At 42.8% G+C, this 12,213-nt stretch overlaps 1 protein-coding gene across 6 annotated transcripts in view; it reads left to right on the forward strand.

Moving 5' to 3' along the window:
• EPHA6 (EPH receptor A6) overlaps nucleotides 1–12,213 on the forward strand; it is an 875,247-nt gene that overhangs the window by 452,467 nt on the left and 410,567 nt on the right. For all 6 annotated transcript variants that reach the window (XR_010599810.1, XM_065589211.1, XM_005283660.5 and 3 more), the window contains exon 4: nucleotides 10,692–10,847. Coding sequence is in view for 5 of the 6 variants with exons in the window: in XM_065589211.1 (XP_065445283.1) it covers nucleotides 10,692–10,847 (156 nt within the window). In the remaining variant the exon portion in view is untranslated. The remainder of the gene's footprint in view (nucleotides 1–10,691; nucleotides 10,848–12,213) is intronic.

Raw genomic sequence — 12,213 nt, forward strand, 5'->3', positions numbered from 1 at the left:
TCCAATGGTTTACAATGTTTATTTTACATGTGAACCAAGGCAGACTGTTGAATATACATCCTTTGGTCAAAACTTGCTTGTCAATCCTGCTTTGACTCAGACCTTAAAACATATTTTCCACATTTGAGGCAAACTTTAAAATTGATGTAATGTATTTTGCATATCGGATTCCTGTATAGGAAAAATTTGTGTGCTTAACTTCACTTTCTAAACACACACAACCAGTTTCCTGTTAAAAGATTCTGGGAAGTTTAGTCCAGCAGTCATTTTTTGTACTAAATAGTACTTCTGTATAACTAGAACTATCACTAGAGCGTATACTATGGTGATCTTGAGCACAATGTAAGGTCTTGATGCAGCAAAGAATTTAAGCACATAGCTAACTTTAATTCATGTGAATAGCCAATTTGATTCAGTCCCTGGCTGAATCGGGTCCTAAATACTCAGATATAGATTATACATTGCCTAGGCCTCTAAAACTGAACATTTTTCTGCATCCTGATTTTTTGGGGCTGCATAAACTCTCGTTTGTGATGACAACCTGAACTCCAACTGGTATTATCTAATTTGTTTATGCATGAGCACAGTTTGTGCACTCAAGTTAGAGTTTTTACATGCACGGAAACTCACAAGTTGTGCTCACAATTTTGAAGGTGCAGTTGAATGCCTTATAAAAAATGGGTCCTTAATACCATTTTCCTAGGTTTGTATATTTTGTTTGTAATTTTTACAACTGCAGTTGACACTGGTCCCCTGTGGCCTTAGAATCAATGAAGATATTTTAGGCTACCATAAAGTGTCAAGTGCAACATCACCAAGGGCAAACATAGTTTGGCTACAGACAATGGAGAGAACATGGATGGCTTCTGTGCCAATTTAGCGGTAGTCACTTGCATACTACAGAGCACTAGAAAGGGAGCGCTGAGGGAAAATCTAGATACTTTTTTTTCCCCGAAGGTGCAGAAGGATTTGCTGGCAAGGATGCTTATGCCCTTTTTTCCCCATTTTTTCCCACTCCTAGCACCTCTGGAGGCTTACACAGACAGTCTCTCAGACGATGAAGCATAATTTAGTCCTTAGACACCAGAGAATGTATTGCACCAAATCCTAACTAATTTTAAACTAGATCAGATCATAGCTCTGAAAAAAATGTTATCAGTTTGTCATCACCAGTAAAATCCAAGGTCTGACTCTGAAATGTTAGGGTGTCCTTCTTTCTGTTTTTTGTAACCTAACAAATGCATGTGGGTTCCCCCCCCCCCAAATACTCGGGGCCTGGGTCTGCTGTCCTTTCTCCAGGCAATGGGAGGTGTTTCTTCCGTCCATGCTAACTTTGCATTCTTATCTATTGATCAATTTCCTAGTAAACCTTTACAAGCGCATTGATCCTTTTATTAGTCACTATCTCTGTCTGAAATAAACTTGACCAAAATGTTCTGCTTTCTTTGCTGGAATATGTTAATGAACACCATTGTAAAATCAAAGATTGCAATATAGTAAAGAAAACCGTATATATCACTGAAATCATTTCATGGTTTTTCCCCTACTGATGAGTTTGTTAAATGACTTTTTAAAATCCTTGGTTGTAATTCTAATCCTTGTAAATCCTTTGTGGAAATAGTTAAGTTTGTAGCCAATATTTAATTTGAAGGTGAAATTCTGCCACTAAAATCTGATATTTGCAAACGGAATCTAAGCCTGGCTAAGTGTAGCAGCTGAAATGCTTTATTTCAGATTCTGATTGCATATGCATTGATTTATATAAAGAACCATCTTATTTCTTTTCATCTTGAATTTGGCAATCAGCATTCTCCAGAGTTCAATTACTCTGAGTTTGTGATCACTTGGAGATTTTCAGCATATGTTATCATATTATATCTATAAAGCACTCGTTTTTATTTTAAAGTATCCAGTAACTCTGACTGTCTTATTTTATATTTGGCCTTGGGGTTTGTCAATAGTTTTGTAAAATTAACCAAAAAATCCTTCTCTGCTATCTTTTTCTGCCTTAGGGTATGTGGTATGTACCTGAATTTTCAGATAAATTTGCTTGGTTTATCAGTATGAACTGAAATGATTCTCTTATTCACTTGACTATATCAATCTGCCATTACCTTTCCTACCTTCGTGCGAGTGGTAAATATGTTCATTCTTTTATCTGTATATATCATTTCAAAACAAAACCAAAATTGTGTTTAATAAATAAAAAGTACACAAAGCAAACCAAGTGCAAATGAAGACCCAAGCAACCCATTGTGCTTGTAATTGCAGTCTTTGTACTCTTTTCCCATACTTTTTCCCTTTGTTTTTGAAATCTTTCATCTCACTCTAGGTCCCAAGCCTGCCACTGATTCTGTGTAACCACACCCCTGGACCCATACAGATCCTTTTGGAAGTCAAGGTGCTCTGTGCAGACACATGCAGTCAGTTGCTGGATCAGGGCTTTAGAATGTGAGCTCTTCAGTGCTATACAAATAATCATCATCATCACATACTTATTTAAATAGCAACATCAGCACTCGTCTCAGTTACTGCAAATCCTTCTTTCTAGCCTTGACAATGCAATCTTGCCCCCCTCGGATCCATTCAAATTGCTGCTGCAAAGATCCCTTTCCTAGCCCCTTGCTTTGACCATGTCACCCTTTTCTTCAGATCTTTCTATTGGCTTCCCCTTCTCTATCACATCTAACATAAGCTAATAGTCTTTATTTTTTAAGGCCCTTTACAGTGAATCCCCTCACCGATCATCTCTCATTTGCTAATGAGCTGTGGACCCTTGCTTCCATCACCCCCTTGTATTTTCCAAAAAGAACCTTCATGCTGCCCCTGAAGTTTAGGAGGCGCTCCTCATGAAAAGCTACAAATCTACCTCATTATCCACTTTAAGATTCCTCCTTAAAACTCTCCTTTGCCATGATGCCTACAAAAACTTGAGGACTGTTAGATTGCTGGTGTGCTGAAACCCCTGCCTTTATCATGCTGACTCCTTGTACTCCCCCATCGCTCTATCCATGGCCATCTGTTGTTTCTTGTCTTATACTTAGATTGTAAACTCCACATGGCAGGGACTGTCTTTTTCTTCTGTATTTGTACAGCACCCAGCAAGTGGACAAGGCTCCTAGGCACTACAGTAATATAAGTAATAGTATGAATTTAATAAAGACACCATCTATAGTCCACTTCTGTCATGTGCACTGACTAAAAGGAAAAAAGGCTATAAATGGTTTGACGTTACTTTTAACAATCCAGAGTAATGGAGAGAATACTGTCTCTTTTTATGTTAAATTAACCAGTGATAAGCCCCTCTCTGTTGATGTAAGGTAAACTGTATGACCCCATTTCCATTAGTAACTGAGCATCTTACAATCTTTAATGTATTCTCTTAGCACCGCTTGAGGTAGCGAAGTGCTGTCATCCCCCATTGTACAGATGGTCAACTCAGAGACTAAGAAAAGCCCAAGGTCACACAGGAAATCTGTGGCAGAGGAAGTATTTGAGCCCTGGTGTTCTGAATCTTACAAAGGCACCCTAACTACAGGAATATATTTCCTCAGACAAACATCGTGCCTCTGCCTCATATGATCTCTTTAAGTGCAGAACTTCTCATTCAGCTCTTCTAAGCCTTAAAATACTTTCTAGTCACATTATTCTTGTGGCTAATCCTATGTGCATATTACAGGTAGCTATACACATGCCAGAGTTGAATTTCATTTTTCTGTATCTAAACCATTGGAAGATTTGGGGTCTGAGAAGATGAGAGCGTGCACTTCCCACCCTGCAAATCTTAGAGTTGTAGTGGTCATTGCATCCCAGTAATGACCATAGCAGTATCAGACCCTAGACCTTTCTTTCTAATGCCAAGACTGTCAAGTTCTCTCCTCTCTTGTCTCCATCACCAGAAGTACTTTTTTTTTTTTTTTAGTGACTGCAGTAGGGATTGTCCAGCTATGCAGAAAGGAGGAGAGGAGACATTGGGTGTGGTTTAATAGGCTATTACCTTATTCTTAAATGTCTGAGGCTACGTCTACACTACGGGGGGGAGGGGGGGGGGGACATCGATTTCAGATACTCAAATTCAGCTACGGGAGTAGCGTAGCTGAATTCGACGTATCTGATCCGACTTACCCTGCTGTGAGGACGGCGGCAAATCGACCGCTGCGGCTCCCCCGTCGACGGCGCTTACTCCTACCTGGGCTGGTGGAGTACGCGCATCGATTCAGGGATCGATTTCTACCCGCTGATCCAGGCGGATAGTGAAGACAAGCCCTGAGAGTACCCAACAGATAAAATTGTATAGTGCAGGTTATTCCATAATCATTTACATATTCTTGGTAGGCTATTGGCATCCTTCCCCATCCTGGTCCCCAACCAACCCACTGCTGGGACCTTGCCAGCCTCACTTGGTTAAGATGGGGTGTAAGGAGTTTGGACTCACCCTTGCGGCGCCTCCTGCTGGCTGTCTCAGGAATTAACTCTCCCAGCATCCAGAGCACCCTCTGCAGGCCAGTGATCCACCTTACTGCTGGCCCCGTGTCCCTCCCAGGACCCTGGTGCCCCGTTTACCTGGAGTGCTGCCCCTCTGGCATTCACCCCTCACAGCCTCAGGGTCTCCCCCTCCCAGGGGAACCCCCACCCACTATCCCCACTTCACCTCAGTGTTCAGCTACTGCCAGTCCCCATCTAGCCCCCCGCTCACTGGGGCGGACTGCAGTGTAAGCCACTCGTCATAAGCAAAGGGGGTTCAGACCTGCTGCCTCTGCCTACCCATGGCTGCCCCCTGCAACCCAATACCTAATGGGCCTTACCAGGCCTGCAGCCTGGGGCTTTCCTAGCCGGAGCTCCCCGGCTCCCTAGGCCTTTCCACAGCCCTGCTCCACTCTAGGTTCCCTTCTTGGCACCTTGCAGCCAGGCCCTACAGGCAGAGGGAGACTGCCTGGGCCTCTGGCTCACAGCCTTTTATAGGGGCCAGCTGGGCCTGATTGGAGCATGACCCCACCTGAGCCTACTTTCCCCCAATCCGCCCAGGCTTCTTGCCCCAGCCACAGCCCTCTCCTAGGCTGTTTCTAGCCCCACAGGGCACGAGTGGGTAACCACTCCGCTACACAGGAGGGCTATAAAGGAGGGTTGCCTCCCTGCCATACCAGTCATAGGCACCTCGAACCCTCCTGCCCCCCATTTACGCTCTTTTAAAGAATGCCTCTTTTAAATCCTTTCTCAATCCATTTGATATGATCACCGTATTCATTCTCTGTGAAGTACCTGCACTGGACACAGGGCTTTCACTCCCCAGATGTTGGGCATAAATAGTCCCCTTATCTTCTGGTCACCTGTGGGGGCTGGGTCAGCATCCCCACGCTGACCTGGGATGGAGCTGCCTCCATGTTACAGGTAACTCACTGGCTCTCTAGCCACCCTCAAAGTGGGCAACACACCTTCTCCGCCATGCCTGACAAAGGTCCCTGCAGCTTAATGTGTGATGAGGTAATTCTTCCTTAATGCTAAGTGTACAAGGGTTAACCGGGGCTCGACCCTCTCCGGGGCAGCGGGAAGCCACACCGGCTCACTAGCCGCAGCTGACATTTGGGGAATTAGTCTGTCCGCGGGGTCTCCATCTGCAGTCCTTGCGGTAACTGAAATACGCGCCGTAAGCCCAGGCCCTGGGTCAGGGCGGGGCAACAACGAGTCAGGGCTCAGGCCCTCAGGCAGGGCTGAGCAGTAACAGTACAAACGGTAAGAAGCCCAGGCCCTGGGTCAAGGCGGGGCAACAATGAGTCAGGGGCTCAGGCCCCAAGACAGGGCTGAGCAGTGCCAGTAGACCCAAGCCGCCAAAAGGCCTGGGAGAGGGGGAGACTGCCACCCACGAGTTGGGTGGCAGAGGGGACGCAGGCCCTCCCACTCCACTGCGTCCCAGCCCGGGGCCCTAGCAGCAGCAGAAGACTAGCTGCTGTGTCAGTGGGGATCCTGGCCGCAACATACTGACATGGGCTCTGGCAGTGCTGCAGCCAGACTAGGGTCGACTGTCCCCGGGCTACTTCCAGTCTCCCCCTCGGTTAGTAGCTGGTCAGGGTGTTGTCCTCTGGGTAGTGGGCGAGCAGCAGGCCCGGCAACTCCTCCGGGTAGCAGGTGCAGGGCAGGCCTGGCCAGTCCTGGTGGCCGCCCTGGGCCACGAGGTTGTCCCAGTCACAGGCTAGGCTGGAGGCGTCTGGCCTCTCCAGCGGCTAGGGCCTTACTGAGCTCTGAGGGCGAGCCTTTATACTTCTGGGTCGCCGCCTGACACTCTGAGGGGCGGGCTCAGAGCTCCCTAGCTCCGCCCACTCCAGCCTCCAGATGGGCTCTTCCCTTTCCGGGGTGGCGGGGAGCGACACTGCCTCACTACATAATTCAACAGGAAGTAGGAGAGGCACCCTGTGAAAATGGTTAAAGCTGTTGGGCTCAAGCTAAACTCTTAAAATTGCATTTGAAAAATTCGGTTTCTCATAAATAATTAATTGTTGCCTTTTCCAGGCCCTATCTTTCTGTTCTGTCCCTCCCCTTCAACCCCAGCCACTGAAGAGCTTGTCTTTGTGTCAAGCCTATTTGACTCAGCACAGGGGACAGGACTGGCCTGTAGGCTATGTTACATATCACTTGATGATCATTTAAAAAACTCAGTATGAACTGACCATGCAGCTCTAAAGAGCATAGTCACTAGCAGTCTTTACATATTTGTAGGGGACCTCATTCCCTTACTTTGGTAAAATCATTGTTTCTTATGACTGGAGAACAGAAATGCTTTTTAGTTTTTGTGGCAGGGTAAAGCAGATACGCCTGAATGTGTCAAAATCAGAAAAAGCCAAATTAATCCTTAAAATTATATGTATAACAAAGACTTTCATGGTGGAGAAGTTGGAAGGAGTGTGAGACTGTGTACAGCACATACATGTTTTAGTTAGTCTGTATTCTGTTATCTGAATGGGAGTTTGTAATGCAGTGAAAGCAATAAACCAGTCAGACAGGTGTGCAGATTCATATGTGCAAATTTGGCAGTTGGCAGGGGAAGGAAGAAAATCTGCTATCACAGAATAGGTGGTATGAGTCTGAAATTGATTTAAAAATAATATTGCAGAATAACAGCCTGATGGATTTAATATAAGGCCATGTTGGTTTCTTTTAAATTAATTGCTTGAGTGCCATGGGATCGCATTAAGTCAGTTCCCACAGTACTTTGACTCAGATTCTCAGTGCTCCAGAGCGTGGCTTGGAAGACCTGGGTGAGAGGGGAAGGTGACTTTAAATCATCTTTGTACTCCCCCCAGTCCTTGGGGCCATCTTGTCTTCTGACATAGCAGCCTCAAGGCTGCTCTAATTTGTTTTGGCTTATAATGCTATAATTATATCATATAATGCTTATAATGCTATAATTATAATAGCATCCTAAGGGCTATAACATCCATCAGAAGTTGGACCCCTATGCATTTTATTCTCGGGAGGCAGGAAGGAAGAGGTGGCCTAAAGCTAACTCCAGCCACTCTACACAACCTGAGCATTCCCTGATGATGGTAAGAGCCCCATCAGTCATAATAAGGCAGTTTTCCAGCTTCTTTGAGTCTCAGAAATGGTGCACAGGGACTGGATCAGAGACTGAGGATCTCTCTCATTGACTTAAATTTGAATCTTGTGTAATACTCGTACTGTTTCTCTGTTGAATGACTGAGTGGATCATAGTTGTTTGCAGTGTTTGGTCCCAGGATATGAGAGAGATAAGAGAGGTGCAATAATATCTTTTATTGGACCAGCGTCTATTGGTGGAAGTTACAAGCTTTCAAGTTCCACAGAACTCTTCTTCGGGTTTGGGCAAGGAAGCAGACTATTGGAGCTAAATAAAAATTGGGACAAATTGCTAAGCAGAAGGGGTAACATATGAGGGAGGCAGTCACTAGAAATGAAGTGATCAATATGGGTTAAATCGTTATGCACAATAGACAATGAAGTGGGCAACTAAAGATCCTAAAATTTAGGTGATAAATATGTTACATTAATTTTTGGGAGAATGGTCCTTGGGGAGGAGACGTCTTAAATGGCTATTACTCTGCTATTGTATTGGTACATTCACAAGTGTGGGTATTGATACTTTTCATAAGGAGAAACTAGTTGGACTGAATAGTAATAATGTATAAGCACCTACAAGGCAGTTTTTAGTGATCAAAAGCAATGCCGGTAGAAGATCTCCACCCCAGTCTTCCTATCCTCAGTGCCCCAGAAAAGCCACTCTCAGGACCTGTTGATAGCCACAAGCACTAGAGAGTGAAGCCCTAGAGTACAAGATCATGGTCAGCTTGTACACAACATATTTGTGCCTGCCTGAAGAATACTTACAATATTCTTTTCCCTACAGGGCCAGCTCTACTGTTTTTGCTGCCCCAAGCAGCGCGCCGAATTGCTGCCGCAGACGGCGGGGGCAGTCCTTGTGCCGTTAGGGTGGCATGTGCGTTTCCGCAGCGGCAGCTTTGCTGCCGTCGAATTGCCACTGCCGCGGAAACACGTGTGCCGCCCTAACGGTGCACGGACTGTCCCCGCCGTCCGCGGCAGCAATTTGGTGCGCTGCTTGGGGGCAAAAACACACAGACTGCCGCCCCTTGCAGATTGGCGCCCCAAGCACCTGCTTGGAAGGCTGGTGCCTGGAGCCGGCCCTGTTTCCGTACACTGATGAGAACTGAATTCAATGAAAGCAGCCTCAACAATACCAGTGTAATAACATAAGGGAATATATATATATATATATATATATATATATATATATATATATATATATATATATATATATATACATACATACACACACGCGCACACACACCCTTATTTCTCATTAACTGGGTTTCTCTTGTTCCTTTGGTGGCTTATTTAAGATTTCTCAGTAGCATTATTGGCTTTGGGCCTAAGATAATGTTCCAATGTAAATAGCCAAAACTGGAAAACAAAACCTTGTTGAAGTCAGACTTACGTTATTGTTGCACTGTCTGGAGTGGTTCACAACTGTGAGTGCCTATCTCAGGACAGATAGTCAAAAACAGGACAGACACACAAAACTGGTGGTATATTCTATCATTAGATTTAACCAACCCAGTAACAAATGTGAACTCTTGGATCTCTGTAACAATCTTACCATGGAGTCACAGACAAGCCTCGTGGGCTCGCCTATCTATTTTACCACCCAGGCAAGCTGGACTTAGTGCTAAATGGTCACTTACACCAAAAATCACAAAATATTCAGGTTGCTCCCAGTCCCAAGAGACCAGTTACTTACCGGAGATCAGTTTGTATCTTAGATTTCACATCAGAAGGCAATGCAGGTAGCTAATCCCAAAGTAAACTAATTATTTGTTAACTAGGAAAAAGAAATGAGAGTTATTTACAGCTTAAAGCAGGCAACACATATACACAAATGAGTTCACTCTCTGGTTCCAAAAGGTGACAGAGATGTTGTTCTTAGCTCCAATCTTTGTAAGAGTCCAAACAGCAGAGATGAAAAATCTTTGTCAGCTATTTTTATTTCCCTCTTCTAGCATTCAGACAGATGAGACCAGGCTTTCTGCATGTACTTCTCAATGGGTGGATGGGCTAATGAACAAAGCTTTTGTCCTACAATGGCCCACTTAATTTTGATAGCCCTCCTGGATAGGGAGGGGCAGCCACTCTTGCCATCTGAGTTCACAAGTTCAGAGCAGGTATTTTTACAATTATAAAACAAACACATTTTATCTTGTAGCATGGAATACAGACATTTCAAGTGAGATTAATGCATTCAGCAATTTACAAGCATTTCATAGAGTCTAAACACTAAACACATCCTTACAAGCCTAACTCCTATCTTGAACAATACTAATAGACAGGTGAGCTGGTCTGGTTTTCAGCTATGAATTTGTCAGTGTTCAGCTGATGCTTACAGACTTGGCAAAAGCTGGCACCTAGTTTGCCAGCGTCACAGTTACCATAATGAGAGGAATTTTGTTAGGGTGCTAGCCTGGGATTTAGGAGACTGGATTCAATTCCCTGTTCCACCACAAATATCCTGTGTGAATTTTGGCCAATTATTTAGCATCTCCATGCTTCAGTAGCCCATCTGTAATGGAGATAACACATCCCTACCTCGCAAGGGTGTTGTGAGAATAAATAGGTTGACGACTGCAAGGTGTTCAGTTACTTCAATACTGGGGACCATAGAAATACCTTACATAGATAATAACCTATCCCACTTTTTCTCTTTACTGACAGATGGGACTAGGATACATCATACAACTCGTTTCTACACTGTGTGATATTACCAGAGACTTCTGTATAATAGAATCATAGAATATCAGGGTTGGAAGGGACCTCAGGAGGTCATCTAGTCCAACCCCCTGCTCAAAGCAGGACCAATCCCCAACTAATAGTTACCTAGCTGCGGGGCTGACTAAAATCCAGGTGTAAATTGCTGAGAGCTGTTTGTCTCTTTTCGTTGTTTTCCTGCCTGGAGTTCTGAGACTAGTGATTTTTTTTCATTGAGTCCATATACCTGTATGTTAAGCCAAGTACAGGATTAATACTCTTGTTATAATGTATTCTGTATCTAGATTACAGCGAAAAGGAAGGTGCATTGGAAATGCATTGAACATATTGTATTTATGAAAGAAGCCTACTGATAATAATGAATAATTGTTTTCCTGTTTTTACAGCTTGCAGGCCAGGATTCTATAAAGCATTTGCTGGGAATATAAAGTGTTCCAAGTGCCCTCCACACAGTTTAACCTATGTAGAAGCAACGTCTGTCTGTCAGTGTGAAAAAGGTTACTTCAGAGCTGAGAAAGATCCACCAACTATGGCATGTACCAGTAAGTCTGATCTGTAATTTCTGTTTGAAATTCCCCTCATTTTCATCTTATTTATTTTCACATAATAAAGATGGCATCTCTGCATGCCAATATTGTGCTCTATCCCTCTAAAAGAAAACAAAGGAAAATGTTTTCCTTAATCACAAATCAAACAGCAGGTTTCTCTTTAGTCTTAATGCTCCTAAAAATTATTGAAAAAAGTTTTCCATCTTAAGGAACATTTTTTTGTTTGTTGGTTGGTTTGTTGTGGGTTTTTTTTTTTAAGAAAAATTACAGAATATGTAATTTCTTCCCACAGATAACAAGGTTGACGTTTGAGTAGCAATATATATTTCATCTATTAAAAAAATAGCTTTGTTCAAAAATCCTCAAAACACCGAGGAACACATAAAGTTGAAGACAAAACTGGTAGTACTTATTCCTTTCTTTCCTCTGGTTTAAATAAAAAATAACTATCAAACAAACAGACAGATTGGCACAAAAGCTTAACTATCCAAAAAATCCTAAAATGAAGAGGGGGAGGGAAGATGCATTCAGTCACACACAGGTACAATTAAACCCTGTAGCATTTCCACTTCTTTCAAAAGACAATTAGATCTTTTTATATAGCTGTGATAATGAAAATTATTTAGCCTTTTCAAAATTTAAACAAAATCCTGTAATGTCTGACAGGAAACAAAACTGATTCATGAAAACCTAGAGGCAGAAGTTCTGACTACAGAAAGACATTTTTCTTCTCATTGGATCAATTTGCTCATGTCTGGAGACAATGTAAAAATATAAATTTTCCTTGTCTGTTAATAAAATAGTTCCCCTGGATTTTCGTCATTGGTTCATTATTCACTGACATTAATTTGTTGGTCCCAAAGTAACAATATCAGTTCTATCTGAGAGCATAGAACCAGTGACAGGATCACACTATTTAGGTATAAAATATTATTACTTTACTTAATGAAGACAAGTCTGGCTTGACTTGCCAAAATTTTCTAAGACCTCAAGTTTTCTGTGAAGAAATGCCTCATCTCTGTTTAATACCCAGTAATGATCTGATTATTTCAAATTGTGTTTGTGCTACAATCAACTTGTCATTAAGATAATTCTGTGAATTTTCAGCACATTCAACATTAAATGTACAAGAAACCTACATTATTATTTAAAAAAAAACTCACAAAGCTAGAGCTGTTTTGCAAACTTCAAACAAGTTAGCATTCAGTTATTGTGAAATAGAATCATTTAAGTATAAATAAACTTTAATGTATTGAAGAGAGAGGAGAGAGAGAGAAATGGCTGAGTTTTGAATGTTGTTGCATTCTTATCAATTAAAAACATTTTTGGATATATTGAGTTGAAATCAGTTATGTCAGAG

This window comes from Chrysemys picta, chromosome 1, assembly GCF_011386835.1.
Source record: "Chrysemys picta bellii isolate R12L10 chromosome 1, ASM1138683v2, whole genome shotgun sequence".
In the NCBI taxonomy this organism is placed as follows: Eukaryota; Metazoa; Chordata; order Testudines; family Emydidae; genus Chrysemys; species Chrysemys picta.